Consider the following 23356-nt stretch of genomic DNA (forward strand, 5'->3'; position numbering starts at 1 on the left):
TGTGAGAGTGTAGACTATCCTCACAACATGCTAGCATTTTGTTAACAAAGAGGTACCACAGAAAGGAATATACTTCAACTCCTTTTTGATTACCTCTACATACCCGTTCAGATGTCTTCAGACAAATTCAACAGAAGAGTTGAATAACCATTCCATTGAGGCCATGAAGACCACATTGGAATATGTGCAAGAAGCCACAGTAAGGTCTACCTTTACCCATCCATTCCTATTTTCCTTCTAGAAGCCCAACACATTGGTATCCCTAACTTAAAGCAATATAGTAAAATGACTGTGGCTATTTGGTCATATTAAAGCCTGGTATGGGCCTAAGGACATGCAACCCTGAATCTCAACCCCATATTATTTATCAAACCCTTCATGCCAAACACATCATATTGATATAAACACCATCCCAACACAGCATTCATTTATCAAACTTTCATGTAATCATTGCATGAATTTGTTAAACACACACAACTTTCTTCATTCAACCTCACTAAAATTCAACTCACAGCAAACAAGCATAAGCAAGAATCATGATCATAGATGTGTCATTTGCAATCATATAACTATCATTTCAGAGTGTATTGCCAAACTAAACCAAGGTAGTCGTTTACTGTATACATCTCATTTTCTGCAACAGGAATCCACATCCTCAATTGTTCAGCCCTACACATTACTACATTCAATACCAGCACAGATTTAGCAAGGCATGTGGAGTGATATAGTACAAACCCATCAACCATTGTGGCCCTCATCCTGCACAGTTCCATTGAACTCGTCTTCTTCCACATCCCTCAACCAGTGAATTATGCCTTGACACTCTTATTTAAGGGCCCCCTAGACTCAGTCAAAACATTCTCACCACAATTTCAGACCTACCACTGCACTTCAACTGCGCTAACATGACCAGCAACATATACCATTCTATGATACTAGGGTAAAAAATCCAATTTGCAACCTCCACTGCATTTTAATATTTCTCTCCCACACGCAATGAACAACAGATGTGAGGGATGCCTAAACAACCACAATGCAATATAGAAAACACTCTGATTTTATGGCCAATGATGCACTCCACATTAGGGATAATGGCAAGTTCTATAGCCCCATACTTTAGGATCACTCAGCAGCAATGAGCACAATCGGCCATAAACCACTACTCAGCACTGACTCCACTAGATTGTTGTTAGAATAATATACATTGAAGTGTATAAGTTCACACCTAATGAAAAAGATTAGCTCATTAAAATGGCCTCTTCTATATTTGACTGCATAACTGTTAATGTCTACATTTTTACATATCACAATGCTCTCACTCCCTCTGGTGAGCTTCAATCTTTCCCTAGGGTACATCAAGATTCACTAAATTGCAAATGATAATTCTGTATGATACTGGTATTTCTACATAATGTTGGCTGTCTAAACAGCTAGCTTGCCACCCAAGCCTAGTCAAATCTTATCTCAAACTCTTCCCAAAAAACCCACAATTCATCCTCAACACCATTTAACAGCAACACATTCAAAACTGTATCTCTTCTCTTGATATTGATGGGTTAGCATGCTAATTGACCCATAATGCCATACTGATTCTCATCTGCATTAACTTTAAAACCCACATAGCTGAACATCCAAACATTGCAGGGCACCAATTATTGATTCTTTAGTAAAGAAAGACTTGATTTCACAAAATATACTTCCTTACGGTATAAAAATATTTTGTTCTTTTAGATCTTGATGGAGGTAACATGCTGTTGACAAGAGTGCAACAATCCCATTTCAACCCTCTGAAATGCATCCTTCATGCAGTATACTATTTTATTATGGATCTATGGAAGGGTGACAGGATCACCTGCACTCAAATAAATCCACTGGCTATCATTTTTTTTTAAAACTTTTATTCCATGATGTATCATATATTAATCACTAAATCCAAATACTCTTATTTCTCACCTGCTTAGAATACCCTGTTAAATCAACAAGTGCCAGAACAGCTACATACCAAAATTGAAATCCAAGGGATGCAAGAAGGAGAACAGCAGATAGCAAGAATTTCTTCATGTGCATTGATAATCAGAACAAGACACCAGTCCACATCCAACAAGAGCCCACCCTTCCCTTACTCTTCTGCCATAAATAACATCCTAATAGCTGTACACTAGCCATCACTCTCCACTCCCAACCACTCCAAAATATTTTCTCCAGTGTCTTCCTCTTCTGACGGTCAGCTACCTTGTAAGACCAATCAATCCTCTGTTTGTTGCTTTCTATTGGGGTTTGCATTTTATGAATTACATAAATGCACACAAATGTATCTGATGTAATCTTGCGCTGAAACAAGATAATTCAGATGAATAGTTCATCCCTTTTCTTATTTTTCAGATTCTGTGAATTACCTTTGTTTATTCTCTTTACAATCTGAACAGATTCACTAATAAGTGAACTAGACAATTGAGGAAGCAGTATATATTATGTCAGATATGGTTTGTGGCAACATTAATAGGATATGGCCAAGATGATGGACCAGTCTGTGGCTCGGGATTCTTGCATTTTTCTTTCCAGTGATCTATTTCAAAAGTGAATCCTTCATGTTCATACCCTATACATTTGTTTCTGCATGGTATATGGAATAAACTGACATGAATACCACTCTGCCAATTCCTTCAGCTTTAGAGGACCTCACAGGTTTCCCAATACTTTTGAGTTAGATTCAAGGCATTGTAATTGCAACTGACTGAGGGTATCGAAGCGAGGGCTGTATAACCAACATAAAAAGGCTGCCTTATATTTAAGATTACACCTTTTCAGTGGAAGAATACCACTGCTGTTTTCATGAGGTTTGTAAATCAGTTCCCACCTTTCCAGGGGCATGGGAACTACTTGAGTGGCTGAACACTAGTTCCATGGGCTTATGGCAGTGCTCCACTGAATTTTAAAGGACCACTGCACGTGAGTGGTGTACTTGCAGAGAAATTGAAGGCATGAGAGAGAGCTGCTGCTGTATAATTCTCATTATAAGAGCAGCAAAACATTGTACTTTTGGGAAAATGGGAGTGTGCCCAATGCGCTAATAGTTTAGGATGGTCTAGGTGCATTTAAGAATTACCTGCTAGTTTTCTAATTTATTAGCCTAAACCAGGTAACCCACTAAATGTTAGAACAAACACTGAAATGTAGACACAAAAACATATACAACTTTCTTTGAGAAGATAAACCCACCTGTGAGGCCCTTTGGAAAAGTGAAATGGTATTTTCTAGCCTTTGGCGCAATCTGTGATCCAAGGACTTCCTCCTCAGACCATGTGAGATTGTGTGATGATTGACTGGCAGGGACAAAATTGTCTTGATTACTTGTTCACAACCTATTTCCAGGTGGGAAATCTTCAGCTACAGTAGACTGGAATATACGGTGACACCATAGGTTGAAAGAGCTTTTGTCCAATTGGAAAATCTAATTTGTCATGTGTGCTACTTCTAGACTCTGAGCATATTTAATTTGTTCACTGGAGCTTCAACTATACCATAGTTAAGTTGCATTGTTAAGAACAACATTCTACCCACTTTTGTCTGTGACTTCCTTGCTGCCCAGGTTAACCTGTCAAAGACAATCATGAATAAAATGAGCAATAGTTTTCTAGGTATAGTTACAGATGCAAATAACACTTTGTGAAACTTAGGAATATAACATATTTCTTTTACAGTGCATCCATATTTAGAATTAGATAATTCACTTTGTTATTACAACAAGAAAACATTCTAATGACTAGTAAATCTACTTCACATGACGTTTATAACAAAGATGATATCTTAAATTACTGTCAATAATTAATAATAATAAGATACATGCACAGTGTATCTTTTGGACTTTGTGATAAGTGCGTAATCAGTGCTAACGGCAACAGTGTTATAATAATAAAGAGCAGCCTGTCCCGTCTCGCGGGACGTGCAGGAGGCGGCACCACCACTCGTTTGTTAGGGCAGGAGCCCTTTAAATTGGCAGCAGTGCTCCCACCTCGCGGGAAACGCAGCCGGCAGCACAACCACTCGTTTGTTAGGGCAGGAGCCCTTTAAATTGGCAGCAGCGCTCCCGCCTCGAAGGGAGCCAAGGGCGGGCCCGTCCTTGCCCGTCATTGCCAGGAAGAGGCAGGGCAGGGCCACCCCCCTGACATTTCTCAAAAAAACTTCTGGACTAGATACCTACGAGCATAGGGCTGCCTGAAGGTACTGTGGCGATTTCTTTGCTCTCCTTTCTTTGCAAACTTCCCTTTCAACTATCGCGCTGTGTTTCGCTGAGGGGGCAGGAGTCCTCCAAAATCAAGCTTTTAACTGGACTGGCCGCAAGGCCCATTTCACGAAGGAAACCTCTGCTTCTCGCCTGTTATTGGCAGGAAGAGGCTGGGTTGGGCCCCCCCCTCTTTTTCTTTGTGCTTTAAGCTGGTCCCACAGTGATTGGAGCCCTTCTTCCTCTTTGTATTAAAGGGAAATTGCTTCAGACATACGAACACAGCTCTCTGAGCTACCGGCCACTACGTACAATATTGGCAAAAGAAAGCACTCAAAATTAAACACCTGAACAAATTTTAAAGACAGTTCATCTATATTAAAATATATTTCCGGGGCAATGGGAATGATAGATAAGCAAATTGCCACTGTTGAAGGGAAAATGTCATTATCTAAAGAGCAATCTCGTGACTCATTAGGGTCTGTACTACCGCAACATAACTCCCCATCAAGTGAACTTGGGGACGGTCACTCTAAAGAAAGGGTTACAAACGGCTGTATTAAAGACTCTTCGAACATAATCTACTCTATGGATGAAATATCCCCTGTTGCTAAGCGACCAAGGAAACCGGAGAAGGGCCTGGTGGACAAGACCTAAAAAAAAACACCAGTGATAGACTTAATAACTACTCCAATTAAAAAACATTCAAAAAAACTAACCCGGAAGAAACCCTCAATCTTAGAAGGAGACACTATTCGATCACTCCTCATAAATCTCCACGAGATAGTAAACTCATTGAAATTATCTATCGGAGCCACTCTGGACTCAATGTCGGAGCGCTTAAAGGGTGTGGAGTCTAGTCTTGAGGCAGGCCTCGAAACAATAAAGTCCTTACAACGGGAAGACACGCATTTTATAAGCAAGGACCCCAGAAATACATTGCGGTCTTCAGAATACGAGAACAACACACAACTTATTTTGTCCAATAGGCCAATTAGCATACATCGGAACGTTAACTTCCAGAACGAGCCCCAAATTCATCCATTAGCTCCTTCTTTGAACCAATATAACCAACCCTCATCTTCACCACATAATCTCACCTCAGACAAAAAAGTTCTAAATCCCACTCCATGTAAGACAGCGAATAGTGATAGGTGCAGGGCAGCGAATACCTATCCCTATTTAAATCCAGGGAGAAATACAACTAGCAGGCCTAGACCCCCGAATCTCGCTTACCTCCCTAGTGACCTGTTACATCTTCCCCCGGAGGCTACACCATATGTTGTGGTCTTGGCTAATGTCCCACCGATAGATGGCCGACAACAAGAAACTTGGACGGCCTTGAGAAACAAGACCCTCAATTGGATTGGGCCCGAATGGGCCCTGGAATGGTGAGGACTCTTTTTGATAATATAAAAATGGTCAGAAGGATTAAATGGATAGGAACCAGTAGGAAAGAGATGACGGGTGATCGCGTGATTCTTTCTTTTGGCTCACCAAATTTAGTGAATAGGATTATTCATGACTTAGGAGCCAGACAAGTTACCTTACAAGGAATCTCGCTATTACCCTTGGGATATTTTTATCAGAGACCAGAGGGGAATAACTCCACCTGCTTACAGCGAACTGTAGCACCTTCATCCAGCCCAAACTTGTCTATAACGCACAATACATTCTATCCTCTTTCAACGCTGGAAAATATAGATTGACTCGATATGAAACAGTTAGCTCTCCATGATAGAGAAGCACAAATACATAGATCAGGGACGGAACTACAAAAGGAAGGTACATCACATACAACGGTTTCTATAAGGAATGAGATATTACCTCATTTAAGCCAGTGCGATGATAAATCTAGAAATATACCAAATACCACTATGGGCGATATCCCCCCTCCTTCCCCAAAGAACCAGCCCTGTAATTTTAAACAAAATCCTAACCAGAAACCTGAAATAGTCCTACTATTTTGGAATATTGCAGGTCTAGCAAATAAGTTAGGCAATGAGATCTGGGTTAACTTTCTAGAAGATTATTCATGTGTTTGTCTACAAGAGACATGGCTTTTAACCCCTGTCCATTTAAACGGTTACAAAACATTCCACACTCCTGCCGAGCAGTCCAGGTATGGAAGACCTAAAGGGGGACTGTGTACATATATCTCCAATAAGTTGTCCTTACAGAATTTAGTGATGCAATTTATGAGTCCATACTACCAAATGATAGAGTGTGATTTAGATCACAAGACCCACCTAGTCATTATTAATTTTTACAATAATGTTGCTCCAGGAGAGTTTTCCAACATTCTCGTGCATATGGGAAATGACTTAAAAAAAATATGTGGAAAAAATAATCGCGAGATCTTATTGATATGGGGTGGTGATTGTAACGTCCATCTGTGTAAAGAAATTTCAGATAAGATATTTGGTTGGGACTCGGAAGGTATAGGTGTAAGCCTCCACTTCTCTCACAACACTCAAGGAGATTAAATGAATTTATTCGCTCAAACCTATAACCTATCCTTTGTAAATGAATTATTTTTGGGCGAACCACAGTTTAAACCAATGTATAACGGTAGGGGCGTAAATACAGTGATCGATTATGTCCTAATGTCTACTCACTTTGCACACTATCTTCCAAACTATACCTTGCACGACATCGCAATTAGTGATCACTACCCCCAGAGCATGAATCTCCTACTGTCCCCCCTTTTAGCAGCTAGGGAAGATAGTACTACACAGGTAGATGATATTGGATTGGTGCTGCGTAATGGATACACTATGAAGTGGTCCCAGACGGACCCCAAGTATTTATTGAAACAGGTTATATGCCAATGTAAACATGCTTTCGCAGACTGTTTAAGAGAGAACCCACAACCAGGGCAATGTCTAAGTGCGTTTACGATGATTACTCAAACCATAAAAGAAGCCCTCACTATTAGAAGCAGTAAGGCAGGGAAAAAAAGGACGTGTGGATGGTTTGACTATAACTGCACTCAAGCACATAAGAGATTGAAAAAGGCCCTAAATGCCCCAAAAAGGTGCTTGAGTGACATACGTAAACGCAGACACGAATATAAGATAGCAATAAAGGAAAGGAAATTAACTATAAAAACAAACTTGTGGGAAACCCTCCACATAGCAAGTCGTAAGAAAGATAACATACTCTTCTGGCAGACAATAAATTCCCCTGTGTTAGGGGCCAAAGACATTCCTAGGATGGAAATTGCCATCTCCGAAGAAGACTGGGTGGCACATTTTTCCAATATATACTCACTGACGAGTGACACATTTGACCATACACATGACCACGATTCACAGGAAGGTCCGCGCCTAGTTATAACCCCCCAATTTAGTCTTCAGGAGGTAGAGGAAGCTATAATAGAAAGTAAATCAGGGAAAGCGCCAGGCCCTGATGGCGTTCCAATCGATATATTTAAGGCCAATATCGAGCTGTGGGGGCCTGTACTGACGCAGACATTGAGGGCTATCTGCACATGCGGACCCCTACCTTCCTGGAGAGTCTCTAACATAATTCCAATATACAAAAAGGGTGACCGCCTTAATCCAGCCTGCTACAGGCCAATCTCCCTGCTGGACACAACAGCCAAACTAGCAGGGAGAATAATTCTGAATAGGCTGCAAACATGGGCAGAGGAAAAGAACGTCTTATCCCCGTTCCAGTATGGATTCCGGAAAGGAATCGGAACAGTGGAACAAAGTTTAAATCTAAGTCTCATTATTGGAAAGTATACTAAGATCAGAGCAGGCAATCTGTACCTGGCCTTTATTGACCTATCATCAGCTTTCGATTGTGTAATCCATGATAAATTGTGGGTCATTTTAAATAGCATGGGGGTGGAACCGGCCTTAATTAAATTTATTCGTGAAATGTACACAGGGTGCCGAGCAAGAGTGAGGTACGGCCTAAAAGGGGAATGTACTTGCCCCTTCGGTCTACACAGAGGAGTGTGCCAAGGCTGCGTTCTCGCTCCGTTCCTGTTTTCAATGTATATAAATAACCTAGACAAAGAACTGGCCACTAGGTGTAAAGATCTACCCCAAATAGATAAGCGACCTGTTCCGGCATTACTTTACGCAGACGATGCAGTATTAATGGCCAGGACTCCAATAGCTCTCCAGAAACTCCTGACAACCTGCATTACATACATGACACAGCTGGGACTTACTGTCAACCGCTCCAAAACTTTTATCATGAATTGCGGAGGGAAGCGCAGCAAGACTTATAACACCACTATTGTAAGTAGAAAGGTCGAAATCACGCAAACCTTTTCATATTTGGGCATAACATTTGACAAGCTGGGTTCCTGGGCTAATTGCAGGAAGATAAAGAGAGTGCACCTGATCAAAACAACGATGGCACTACGACTCTTCTCCAAAAGGCTTGGGGGGATTACACCACCTAACATGATAAAGATCTATAAAGCCAAGTGTATTCCGGCTGTTACGTATGGGGCAGGAATTTGGGGTCATACAAACTGTGATCTAGTGCAGACAGTGGAAAACGATTTCCTACGACATCTGTTGAGGGTACCAAAAGGCACTTCATCGTATGTCACACACTCGGAACTCGGGGTTCCCTTCATTGCAGATTTGATAAAGATCCAGCCACTGCTACTATGGCATAAAGTCTGGACCTCGGAACACACCAGTTTTAACAAGGCCATCCTGACAGACTGTACGAAGTCATTATATACATCGAGGGTACCATGGTTAAAATATATTATGACTTTCTTCGAAAAATTGGGCAATAAAGACTACTATACAAACCCAGTCTCGTTGCGGAAGATATCCAGGAAGGACCTGAGCATCTTGGCATTAAATTATCTAGAAGACATACGCTGGGGGGCCGAATCAAATAAAAGTTCAGTCATTCATAACCAAATAATTTTGACGGCTGAGGGTATGCAGCCATATTTGGCAAACGTGGTACTCCCTCGCCATCGTTACGTTCTTACTAGATTTAGGCTAGACACATTTCACCGCCTAGTTTCATTTCCAATTATGAACGACTGGTCCACCTTGTTAAAACCATGCCCCTGTGATGCGAAAACACTTCAATCCACAATCCATGTGGTTTTATTCAGTAATTTTTACGCCTTCCAGAGGAAGCGCCTAGTTGTTCCGCTTTTAAGGTCAATCAATCTCCCCCCGTGTCGCACAGCCTATGCCTGTCTCCAGTCATTATCTTCTTTAGAGAGGTGCGGAATTTTAGCTAACTTTTTATGTTCTGTATTAAAGATAAGGAAATCTATGGGGGAGGTGACTGAATTATAACTTATTGCGATAGGGTTTTCATTTATTGATATACTAGACTGTTTTATTGTTGTGAACTTTTTACATTTTTCTATCATTTTACTTAGTCAACCTTTTATTATATATATTGAATTGTATGTATCATAATTGGAGATCTTGTATGACTGTTATGTCTTTTATGACTTGTTGAAAGTCGAATAAAGATTTTGTACTACTACTACTACTACTGTCAATAATCAGACTGAATATGAAATAATGAAACACAGGATGAATATATTTGTTAGGTTTGTTAAGTTTAAAATGATAGCAGAAGATTTTCCTTTTTTATGTTTATTACAAAAATAACTCTTAAGTTTATCTTATTTCTAACTTGTTTATACTTATTTTTACAGAATCGTTTAACAATTACTTATGCAACTTTAGGATACACAGATCCAAATAACCTAAAATTTGAAGACATTAAAGTATTTGGAGCATCTCAACCTATCACTAATGTAATTGTAAAGAAAGGTGATTCAGTTGAATCACCACCACCTATAATTGACTATGATCCCTACAATCAGGTAAATATTCAGTATATGAGTAGGTTTTTATCATTGTGATGATATCAGCAAGGAAATATCTATATCTATATTATCTCTCTCTCTCTCTCTCTCTCTCGCTCTCGCTCTCTCTCTCTTTCTCTCTCTCTCTATATATATATATATTTGAATTGTTTATAATGTTCATGTTGCATTCATGTGCATGTATATATTTTAAATTATTAAATTGAAAATATTAAAAAATGTGAAATGATATGGTGTAAACTAAATACATAATGTCATACTATACATGTATCTACAAATATATACATATATACAGGCATACATCTATAATTATATAAATGTATATCTTTTGATAGAAATATATATATATATATATATATATATATATATATATATACACATATATATATGTCTGTGTGTGTGTGTATGGCACAATATACAGGGAGTGCAGAATTATTAGGCAAGTTGTATTTTTGAAGATTAATTTTATTATTGAACAACAACCATGTTCTCAATGAACCCAAAAAACTCATTAATATCAAAACTGAATATTTTTGGAAGTAGTTTTTAGTTTGTTTTTAGTTTTAGCTATGTTAGGGGGATATCTGTGTGTGCAGGTGACTATCACTGTGCATAATTATTAGGCAACTTAACAAAAAAAAATATATACCCATTTCAAATATTTTTAATTACCAGTGAAACCAATATAACATCTCAACATTCACAAATATACATTTCTGACATTCAAAAACAAAACAAAAACAAATCAGTGAAAAATATAGCCACCTTTCTTTGCAAGGACACTCAAAAGCCTGCCATCCATGGATTCTGTCAGTGTTTTGATCTGTTCACCATCAACATTGCGTGCAGCCGCAACTACAGCCTCCCAGACACTGTTCAGAGAGGTGTACTGTTTTCCCTCCTTGTAAATCTCACATTTGATGATGGACCACAGGTTCTCAATGGGGTTCAGATCGGGTGAACAAGGAGGCCATGTCATTAGATTTCCTTCTTTTATACCCTTTCTTGCCAGCCACGCTGTGGAGTACTTGGACGCGTGTGATGGAGCATTGTCCTGCATGAAAATCATGTTTTTCTTGAAGGATGCAGACTTCTTCCTGTACCACTGCTTGAAGAAGGTGTCTTCCAGGAACTGGCAGTAGGACTGGGAGTTGAGCTTGACTCCATCCTCAACCCGAAAAGGCCCCACAAGCTCATCTTTGATGATACCAGCCCAAACCAGTACTCCACCTCCACCTTGCTGGCGTCTGAGTCGGACTGGAGCTCTCTGCCCTTTACCAATCCAGCCACGGGCCCATCCATCTGGCCCATCAAGACTCACTCTCATTTCATCAGTCCATAAAACCTTAGAAAAATCAGTCTTGAGATATTTCTTGGCCCAGTCTTGACGTTTCAGCTTGTGTGTCTTGTTCAGTGGTGGTCGTCTTTCAGCCTTTCTTACCTTGGCCATGTCTCTGAGTATTGCACACCTTGTGCTTTTGGGCACTCCAGTGATGTTGCAGCTCTGAAATATGGCCAAACTGGTGGCAAGTGGCATCGTGGCAGCTGCACGCTTGACTTTTCTCAGTTCATGGGCAGTTATTTTGCGCCTTGGTTTTTCCACACGCTTCTTGCGACCCTGTTGACTATTTTGAATGAAACGCTTGATTGTTCGATGATCACGCTTCAGAAGCTTTGCAATTTTAAGAGTTCTGCATCCCTCTGCAAGATATCTCACTATTTTTGACTTTTCTGAGCCTGTCAAGTCCTTCTTTTGACCCATTTTCCCAAAGGAAAGGAAGTTGCCTAATAATTATGCACACCTGATATAGGGTGTTGATGTCATTAGACCACACCCCTTCTCATTACAGAGATGCACATCACCTAATATGCTTAATTGGTAGTAGGCTTTCGAGCCTATACAGCTTGGAGTAAGACAACATGCATAAAGAGGATGATGTGGTCAAAATACTCATTTGCCTAATAATTCTGCACTCCCTGTAGTACTGTGATCTTTTCTCCTTTTAGATTAGTTTTCATGTTTCCCTTAGTGAACTGAGGTACTAGTCACTAACAGTAATGGATAATCCCAATTAGGTGGCTTGGTCTGCACCCCGATCCCTACTGTAACCCACCAATCACCCACACTTTTATAAAGAGGTGCAAGCACTGCCAACTGATTATAACAATGTCCGGTTAAAAAGGTATGCTGACTATGAGTTAGCAGCAGGGACTGTTAGTGTTTTATAACTCTCCCAGACCACAATCACCTCTTCCCTGGGACTTACAAAGTCCCATGAATTAGGCACACGTCTGACAAGGTGGTGAGACCCTCTAGGGATAGTATGAGCTTGAGGAGGGGGGAATGGGCTTGTTCCATTTCAGAGCGTGACCTGGAGATCTCTTTCTGCTGTCTTTAATGAAAATAATTTTCTTGTAGCCCCATGTTTTGTTTTTTAGAATGCACACTTCCGAAGGAATGCCCTTAAAAGCGGGTAAAGGGGTTTCATTGTTCCCTCTGGTTGCTCCTTATGAAAAAGTTGAAGCCCAAAGGGCGCACCAAGAGGGTCCAAATATTGCAGTAGTTTTGCAGATTAAAGACATAGAGCATGCTCAACATTGCCTTTTTAGTTCAGTGAGCACAGTTATTGACTATGATTGTGGAGAGACTTTGGTATGAAGAGAATGTGGAGTGCCGTTTTAACAGAGGTGGTTGCAAGTGGCACATCACGGTTGTCATTAGTTTTAGTGTAAACAAGGAAGTTAGGCCTGATGCCCTAATTTCGCAGTTACCAATAGCCATTAATTGGCATGAAAATGTAACGTCACAGCACTGGTCCTCAGTTGCAGCTCATACACTGCTTATAGATAGACCCCGATTGTTGTCACTTTCTATCTAATTGTCACTTTTAGCTCTATATCAAAACAACTGGGATTCTATGTTGTGTAAAAAGTCATAATGTTCATTAGGTAAGATACTAAAAGAGTATCACCTTAAATGTTTCTGAAGAAAATATATTGAAACCAGGATACTGATTACAAAAATATTGTGAAGGTACTTATATATAGTTATGAACATATTACAGGGCACAAGGTTATGGAGTTAAAAAAAATATAAACTTATTTGTAAATACTTCTAAGATATTACGATAATATACTACATACAAGATTTTTTTGTAGCACAATATTTTTTAGCTCAGTATTCTGTTTACAACGAGCATGACGACAATGTGGAATGCAGTAAAAATTACGGACCTGGAAAATTAATTTTTTCACTTGTGACAATTTACTGTTCTTACTTGAGAGATTCAACTTCCCTCAGCGGAAAACAAATTATTATGTCAGCTGTTTTCCTCATTTTTGACTAAAAGGACCTCCTGGACATTTTTGTCCATGTCCTGACCTGCTTGGTGGAAATTCCACCTCATTTTTCATTTGTGAAATGCCTTTCTATTTAGGGAGTTTAGAAAGAACTATGGCAATCTACACAAGCTCTTATAAAATAAGTTCATGTAATCAAAACATTTTACAATTATACTTTTGGACATACTAGTCATGCAAGTAAACAACCTCAAGTGTTAAGTCTTGCAGTTTTTGAAGGAGGATGGCAGCATTCAGGCTGTGCTTAGGTTTTACAAACAAATGCTGTTTTGGATTTTTAAACCATATTCCCAAAATATAGTTTTACAAAGGTATTAACTGTTTCCAACTAAACACCAATGCTTAGTTGAAAGAGGCCGACTTAAAAATAGAGCTGGATGTGCATTCAAAACAAACGGAGACTAGGTTTAATTGATCCAGAGGAGAAACGAAGCCGGAAAGGGAACATAGCCTCTGCAAGAGGTTCTGTTTGAAACGTAAACAAGTGATACTAGTTGCACAGTTGATGTCCCAATTCAGAAGTGGCTGTAAAGTGCGTGAGTTTCTTTTTGCACCTAAAAGAAAGTCAGCACTGGACAAATATTTCCCTATTGTTGTTTGTTTTTTGTTTTGGGGGTCACGCTCTTAAAAATGAAATGGACATGGAGTGTGGAACTGAAGTAAAACAAATCCTCTGAATTTTTCTTAAACTCTTTCTGCATTAATAATGGAAGGGTGGCCAGAATTAAGGAGATCCCACAATTTGAAATATTGATTTGAGTTTGAAAACCACCATCCTCAATGGAGTGGGACTGGCGACTATGCCAACTGATGGATCATCTAAAAGCAGTTGGAACTCAGGTTTTTCTGCAAGAGCCCCCAACCTGATGATTCTCAAGGATGTCCATCTTCAATTTTGCCATTCACAGTCAGAAGCTACAAAGATGCTTAAGTCTTGGCAGAATAAAGGGAAAAAGCATTATTACACTAGTTGCTGTTGTCACTGTCTATTGAGCTCATTGTTAACTGGTCATCTCATGGCTCTATTTGGCTATCTTGGCTACGCTATGTGCTTTATGCATTAAGGGGCATATTTATACTCCGTTTGCGCCGAATTTGCGTAGTTTTTTTTTACGCATATTCGACACAAAACAAACTCCATATTTATACTTTGGCGTTAGACGCGTCTAGCGCCAAAGTTCATGGAGTTTGCGTAATTTTTTGGCGTGAACACCTTCCTTGCGTTAATGAGATGCAAGGTAGGCGTTCCCGTCTTAAAAAATGACTCCCAGGCATGTGCGTGATATTTATACTCCCGGGCAAAAATGACGCCCGGGAGTAGGCATGGCAAAAAAAAACCGCATTTGCGCCTCTTTTTAACGCCTGGGTCAGGGCAGGCGTTAAGGGACCTGTGGGCTCAGAATGAGCCCAGAGGTGCCCTCCCCTGCCCCCAGGGACACCCCCTGCCACCCTTGCCCACCCTAGGAGGACACCCAAGTATGGAGGGACCCATCCCAGGGAAGAAAAGGTAAGTTGTGGTAAGTATTTTTTTTAAAAAAAATTGTGGCATAGGGGGGCCTGATTTGTGCCCCCCTACATGCCACTATGCCCAATGACCATGCCCAGGGGACATAAGTCCCCTGGGCATGGCCATTGGGCAAGGGGGCATGACTCCTGTCTTTGCTAAGACAGGAGTCATGTTAATGGCGTCTGGGTGCCCCCAAAAAATGGCGCAAATCGGGTTAAGGCGATTTTTTTGCCTCAGCCTGACTTGCCCCATTTTTGGACGCCCAAACGCCATTTTTCCCTACGCCGGCGCTGCCTGGTGTACGTCGTTTTTTTTCACGCACACCAGGCAGCGCCGGTCGGCTAACGTCGGCTAACACCGTTAGCGCAGTTTTGCGTCAAAAAGTATAAATATGGCCCTAACTGTCTTCTTCTTTCTGCTTGGGCTTATGGTGGTGGCATGTGGAAGGGGGCACTGTAGTCAGGTGAGGAGAGCACCATGGCTGTCTGTTGGTTCTGACAGCTGAAGGATGTGCTGATTTCTCCCGTGTGTCAGGGTGGGTATGCTGCTCATTATTTTTTTTTTTTAAAAAAATTCTATTTTTTGGAGTTTCTGAGCAGATAGGTAGATGAGTGGTCCGGTTGATGAGGGGAGTGGAATTGGAGAAAGTTGTTATACAGCACACGTGCATCAGGTTAGAGGTTTTCATCCTGCAGTTCTATTCTACTTATATGTAATGTTTAAAGATTTTGTGCTGGAATATATCAGGCCTTACTTGTCCTCGCAAGCGGCGGCTGGTGAAAGAAGAGATCTCTTGCTATCAGCCTCATATTGTCTGTCTCTCTGAAACTCATTTGGCATACAAGGATCAGTCGCTGCTTCTGCAGCTTGGGTTTGAGCCTGTGTCTTGAGCCTTGAGTCAGTCAGTTTCCATGTGTTTTGTGGCCGCTCTTTGGTCTAAGGGAATGGATTATACAGTGCAGAGAACTGCATCCAACTTCAAGGGTAGGTTCGATATGGGGTCAAGGTAAATTACTGTTGTTGCAATTTATGGCCCCATCCTTCATGACCGGGCTCTACTTGATTGACAAAATTTGGAGCTGACGACTTGATTGGGAGCGTTAGTTCTTCTGGGAATTGTAACTGTATTATGAGCTATGCTATTGATACTACTAATTTTGCGGCCCTGCTTTCCATGGTTGAGACTAGGGCCACTATTCAAGACCTTGCATGTGCACATGGGCTAACTGATCTTTGGTGCACTCTTATCTTTGAAATCAGGGGTATACCTTTTTCTCAACACCACATTAACATTATTTTCAGATCGATCTTGTGCTTATTTGTTGGCGGCTGTTAGGACATGCTACTATGGAGGTCTACCCCAAGATTACGGCGGACCATAATCCTGTTCTTTTTACTTTGTATCTCTTCAATTTCAGGAAATCAAGGCAAGAATTTTAATTCCCCAGATTTTTACTTACCAATCATATTTATGTCTGTCAGATGCAGGACTCTTGAAATGAATTTGTTTTTAATAACATCAACTCTGCCACCCCGTATATCATAGGGATGCAATGAAAGCATTTATTTGTTGCATTAGCTCTCAGTATATCTGGCAGCGTAACTAATCGCTAAAGACTGACGACGCTTGGTTGCACGCATGGCTCTTTGAGGACGAATATCAACACTCCCTTGCTATCATGGATTGGATTGCTAATGAGGCGCAATTGTATTCTGGGATTTTGGAACTTCAGTCTTTGTTGGAATGACAGTTTCAGAAGAAGAGGGCTTCTCAGTACTTGAACCATAGGGCTGTTCAGTATGAGTATGGCGAAAGCGTTGGGCGAGTCTTGGCCTAACAGATCATAGAAGAGAGGAATAAGAATCTGATTAATCGTATGTGACACTATGATACTCCTTCTATTGTTGATCAGTTTGAAGATTTCTATTAGGAACTCAATGACACTCCACTGCCAGCTGGGCAATAGAAATAAGTCGGTATATCCAAGGGGTGGGTCTGCCGTCTCTGGACGCAAGTTAATGTAGGGAAATGGCTGAGCATATAACTGCCCCAGAGATTGAAAAGGCTATCAAAGCATTAATGCCAGGGAAGACCTCTGGGGATGATGCTATCCCTTTGGAATTTTACACAATTTTCTTACACAATCTAGTTCATCTATTTCCCAGCGGGACTTCGGAAGACGGGCTTTTCCATCTGCCAAAGTCACAATGACCCCCAGAGTATCTTAGCCCTGTCTCTAGTTGGTGCTTTCTGCATACAGTTGATGTGATCGGGTTACTGATCTAATCAAGCCTCTCTATCAGCGGCCGATGGCTAGACTCAACATTGATGGGCACTCCGTCCCTCTTTTTAGCGTCTCTCAGGATACTCAGCAGGGATGCTCATTGTCTCCTCTACTTTTTTCACTGTAAATCAAACCCTTGGTGTGGTATCTCCCGACCAAATGTTCGATCCCTCCAGTAGTACTTAACGGAGTTGAGTTGATAGTTAGTGCAGATCCTGATTTCATTGCAATTTATTCTACCGATCCCAGGAATTGATCGAGCAGGTTGCGATGAAAGAAAAACCATTTGGGGCAGTCTCCGGATACAAACTCAACTTGTCAAAAACACAGGTCATCTCTAATTTTTGGCCTAGCTCCCAGAAATTAGGCTTAGTCTGCTCCACCAACATCTCGGGGTCTTGAATTACAAAAGTCATCTCAAATCTGTTATAGCTAAAATGCATACCTGGAATCGTCTCCCAATTAGCATCCTTGGCCAGTGCAACATCATCAAGATGAATATCTTAACCAAATTTCTCTATCTTTTCCAAGCTACCGCACTGCAGGTTCCTGATCATTTTCTTTGGTGCCTTCGAAGGGGCTATAAGTAGCTTTACCTGGGGCTATCGTAAGGCTAGACGGGTTATGCAATATTTAAAACTTTCACTTAATCAAGGCGGTCTCTCTATCCTGGATTTTAAGCTGTATTAATGGGCTGCTGTTGGCTCGCACCCCAAAACTATTCTCATGCAGCACAAACCCAATGGCTTTGAGATCAGGTATCAATTAGCTTTAAGGCCTGACTCTCGGTTTGCTCTGAGCCATCGCAGTGACCCTAACTATTTTAAGAGGGTCTGTTTTCAGATCATCAGGGATGCGGTCTGAATGTGGTGTGAAATTAGTATCCGTTTTTCTTTCCTGGACATTCACTGACACACACCAATTTGGGGGCAATCCTATCTTCCCGTTCATCTTTCAGGATTCAGTGTTTTTTTAAATGAGAGGAGTGTGGTATTTCGGCTGTCAGGCAGCTTTTTGATCCAACTGAGGTATGTTCTTTCTCGACACTGCAAGTATAGTACGGTCTTCCCCAGCATTCCTTTTTAAATATCTACAAATCCGTGATTTTCATAATCATAATGTGGTTTCTATGGCACTTAACAGGGGTCACAACATCGTGACTTACCTTTACAAGCCAGACTGTCAACCTTCGATCAGTGTCTTATATCGGGTCATGACTAATGACGGGCCCAATGATCAAGCCAATTTGGCTACTAAGTGGGGTTCTAGGCTCGGTCAAGATGTTTCAGCAGATGAGATATCAGCTGCATTTGCTGTTATTAACAGGTCTGTCTGTTCAGTCAGTCTCAAATTGCAACAGTTGTGTACATTGTGTATCTTATACCAACCCCAGATATAATTTGTAAATGAACTAGTAATCATCTTAATTATAAGATGCATAGCCCGAAGTGTCTTCAGTATGCTCCTAATCTTGCACACGTTTACTGAATGTCTCTCACTTCAACCCGTTTGGTTAGGTTTTTGCACAGCTGCTGTCTTTTCACCTGCAGTGTCATATCGATTGGTCTGTAAGGGATATAACGTTGGGTCACAAGCAAGATATCAACTCAAGAATCACCTCAATGATCTCAATTATGATTATCATAGTCCAGCTCTGCATTGCAAGAGTTTGGGTTCATCCTTCCCCCTCCAATCTCATAATGGTGGGCACCCTATCTACAGATTTATGGACTTGAGGCTGCTATTCATAATGCTAGAGGGTTTAAGGCATGGGGGGGGTTTGCAAGGTGTGGGATCATTTATTTTCTTGAGTGTCTGTCCCAGACATTGGTTTTAGTGATGCTGTGCGTTGTTGCTTTATTTTCTGTTATAATATTTTGTGATTGCTTTTCTTATTGTAACAACCCTAAACAATAATAATTTAAAAACAGTTTAAAAACTACCAATCTACACCTTGTAAAGCTTAGTTCTACTGATCACTGAGGATTAGAGATTTTGACACCTTACCACCATACCACTCCTTATCTTTGCTAGACACACCATGTTCCTGCATCTAACTATCTGCCAGATACCATAATCTAGCTGCTTCCAATCAACTATGTGTCCGATCCCATTTCAGATACTTCTGTTAAATGTAAAATCAAAATTGGCGCATGCCTCCTTAAGAACTTTAGCCTACCTTCACCCACATAATCATTTATTTGCTGCATGGACTGAACACTGAACGGATATTATCAAACTGTCAAACAACATTAAAGGTTATATACATATATTTATTTATTTCATTTATTTATCTAACTCCTTATTCGAGAATTTATCAAATTATTAGTGTTTCCATAATTGTATGAGGTGGAAGAATTGGGAAAGGCTAAAGAAAAAGGTTGTTCTTGATGTGGATATTTAATATGGACAAAGTAGGAGATTTTGAGCTTTGGAGGTTGTTGGCCTTTTAAAGTGGCGGGGTATAAATACTTTCCTCAAATTTGATGGAGAAGTGAGTGTAATAAGAAACATATAAATATATTATTATCTTGTATGTTATTACCTTATATAGAGTAAACCGAATTACCATATATATATATTATTACCTTATATTAGGTAGGCGCTTGCGCCACAAATGGCTGAAGGCTGTGCCTGGCACTGAGTTGGGTGCTTAAAGGGGAAAGCTGCAGGGCCAAGAATTAGAATTAACAATTTGATTAACTTAAAACATATTAAACACAATTATAATTTTAATATCTTCCTACACTATTACCCTCAAAATCCTACAAACCACTACTAAAATTACTAATTAATCCCTAAGAAATAAATATAAATGAAAAATCACAAATTTAACATTTATTAAATAATGATAATCCAGTACAATTTTACATAATTACTATTGGTATTCATTTACATATTTCATTTACATTAAAAAATTAACATTAAACAACAGTAATTAACAATTTAATTAACTCCTGACACTGGACCCCTAGAAAAACAATGAATTGCTACTAAATTATTAATTACTAATAACATTGAAAAAATTTAAATGACATGCTTACAATTACAAGATATAGTAAATAAAATGTATGCCAATTGTAATAGCAATGCTAACAGCTAATGATCTACTAATATTTATTAAATTAATTATTTATCGCACTATTTTAAAATAAACTAAATTCAATACATCAATATTCTTAAAAAGAATATTATATACATACAATATATCATCACTTTCAATATTCTCTAATAATTTAGCAGTTATATGTTTTTGCCACAATGTTTATATCACACTGTATTTGTGATTCAATAGTTATACCATTCACCACTAACTCTAGGTGTTGTGGCCATTGCACTTTTGGAACAATAAGGTGCCTTTAGTCCAAGACATCTGTGCTAATGTCTGCACTCAGTGAGCAGTCTATAGTGCACCTCTCATTTGTTCTTGAACATGTAGTGCTTTCTTCTCTCTCTAGAGAACCAGAATTTGTAACCCTATTCTGGCTAGCACTTGAATACATGGCTCTCTTTGTGTGCAAGCACACAATTACATGATTACTTTCCATTCAGAAATACATGTGAGTCATATTTGGAATGGAACCCACACATGGGGCTTTTTCTTAAACTTAGGCATATTATACCAACGATTACCTTCTTTCCAATGCGAAGTTATAGATCTTGCTTTGCATATTTCCAACGACCAACACAAAATTTGGTACAATTTGCTGCTTAATTCTACTATACCTGAGAGGATTCCATTTTGGAAAAAAACGCAGACTTGAGAGATGCATATCAGTAGGTAATTTTTTAGATCAATCCCACCCAGTTCGTGCCCACCAATCATAAACACACGGATAATGCATTACCATTTTTTCATATTCATGAGCACGGTTTTCTGTAAATTAAGAACTAAACCTTTTACACTACAAAACTCTTCCAACTCTAACAACAATGTTCAGAGCACTGAAACTTTCCAAGAATTTAGAATAGCATCACCTGCACTTGCTTGAGTACTCGTGCCAACCAACTATAGAGTGACTCACCCAGGCACTTTAAATCCCTCCTGCAGTGTTAATATAATTTAGTTTTCCTCCATCCAGGTACTCAGGCATTCTGATGTAAACATGCCCATCATCCTCATCACCTTCCATTTTTGCAGATCAGTTCCATTAGCTTCCCTTCCGCAGTCCCAGCTAGGTTGGTCGACTGTTGCTATTATTTTTTATATTAGTGGCAGTGTAATGTTTGTTAGTTATGCTATAGTAGTAGATGCTGATTGCTTACTGTTGTTAAAAGCATCTTAGAACAGTCACTGTCTACATAGTTCTGTAGAAGACAATTTCAGAGTTGTATTTCTGGCTAAATCCTTTCTTCTATAGCAATACTGGTGAGTAGTCATCAGAGGAACGAGGTATAGGTTACATGAATGTATTAGGTCTTTTACAGGGCTCCCTGCATTGGGAGGCTAACCAGGAAAGATCAGCGAAACTCACAATGCTAATAGAGAAAGATAGAAAAGTGAGGACTTTTTGTTCTCTGACATCAACCACTAATACAGTGTGACCCTCAGACCCCAGAATGTCAGTGTCTGGAAAGTTTGATTGGTGGTTAAAGTATTGATTCTATCTAATCATAAATACTGTTTAAAGCTTACTGACCCGTGAACTGCTTTAATGGTTGAATGATGGAGCTTGTGTCAATAGACACTATTAAGGACTAATCAAGTTTAGTCATTAAGCCAGGAGTAAAGTAAGTAAATGTCATTAGCAAGCTGGAAGAACTGAATGTGATTTCCACTCCCCACTACTTTGCTAGGGAGATGTCTATACTGGGTTTCAGGTAATTTCATGGTTAGTTGTTTACGGGTTTCCTCTGGTTCATTGCTTACCATAGAATTACAGAGTTTGAAAAAGACTCTACCACTCCATCCAAACAGAAAGGAGCACTCAGTCCCAAATAACATTTGTGCAGGGCAGAGGTCTTCAACCTGTGGGGCACACCCCTTAGGGTCCGTGGCTGTATTCCCTTGAGGGCGCTAATGCACATGCAATTCCAGGCTGTTTTAATTTACATAAGTAAGTGTGTGAACTGCGATTCTGATTGCCCTCGGCTAGGATCACTGATGTTGTCAGGGGTCAAAGATGTAACTAAAGAGAACAAAGTATTCTGTTAGAATTTTGTTTTTTCAGGTTCAGGTAACTGCTTATAAAATGACAAGTGTGTTCCGTAAAAAAAAAAAAAAATGCAAGCTAGGCTATTCGGTGTTTGGCACTGGGGAATAGTCTCTTTTTGTTATTTAGAGTGCTACAAGGTACCAGCATATAACGGAAAGCACTGTGAATATGTATGCCATTATTGAAAAGTTGTATTATGCACATAAGATAGACTGCCTCAAAATGATGTGTTATTTACGATAAAAAAGTTGTTTAAAAAATACACATTTCAATAATAACTAATCAGACTATACCTAGTGCAAACATTGTTGCCTCCATCAAAAAGATGCACTCCAGAATTACACTAATACCACTCTGATATACCTTCTAAAAATCCCACATTAACTAACATTCGACACAAGTGGCTGCCTTGCATCAAAGGGAAAGAGAAAAATGTACCATATCAACCAAGACAGTGTTAATGCCAGATTGACTTCTAAGTGCCAGTGAACACACATCTGAGACATAGTGAAAAAATGTGTGCATTCTCTAAAGCACAGGTTTTGCACCAGAAGCGGATTCTTTCAGTATAGAAAACTATCCATTAGGACTTTTCTCAATTTGCATGTGTGCTGTACAATTCACCAAACATGCAAAGACAAAGCTCCTTTTTATGCCTACCTTGAGATGACAGAAGACATTGGCACACATTTCTGTCTACAAATTTTTATAGCTAGAGAGTTGCCTCTAAACACATGGGTGGTTGCATTGGAATACCCCTGTATGACCCATAAAACGCCTCCTTAGAAGACTTTTACGTTACTTCAGGGAACTTCCAAAAACAAATCCTAGTTTGTGTAGGATGGTAAATTACACCCCAACTCTTTCTGCTAGGCTTGTGCCAGCATCAAGTGACTTTATCAATTAAGCCAATAGTGGCTCCCAAACAGCCTTGATAATTGGTGATTAACTATTTGGATACATCTCCATTTCTTTCAGGCACCAGCA

The 23356-nt window shown here is 39.8% G+C and overlaps 1 protein-coding gene across 1 annotated transcript in view; it reads left to right on the forward strand.

The window, feature by feature from the left end:
- SI (sucrase-isomaltase) overlaps window positions 1-23356 on the forward strand; it is a 632954-nt gene that overhangs the window by 420982 nt on the left and 188616 nt on the right. Inside the window, exon 47 of the mRNA XM_069213228.1 lies at window positions 9888-10058. Within this exon, the coding sequence (XP_069069329.1) occupies window positions 9888-10058 (171 nt within the window). The remainder of the gene's footprint in view (window positions 1-9887; window positions 10059-23356) is intronic.

Source organism: Pleurodeles waltl, chromosome 11 (assembly GCF_031143425.1).
Source record: "Pleurodeles waltl isolate 20211129_DDA chromosome 11, aPleWal1.hap1.20221129, whole genome shotgun sequence".
NCBI classification, from domain to species: domain Eukaryota; kingdom Metazoa; phylum Chordata; class Amphibia; order Caudata; family Salamandridae; genus Pleurodeles; species Pleurodeles waltl.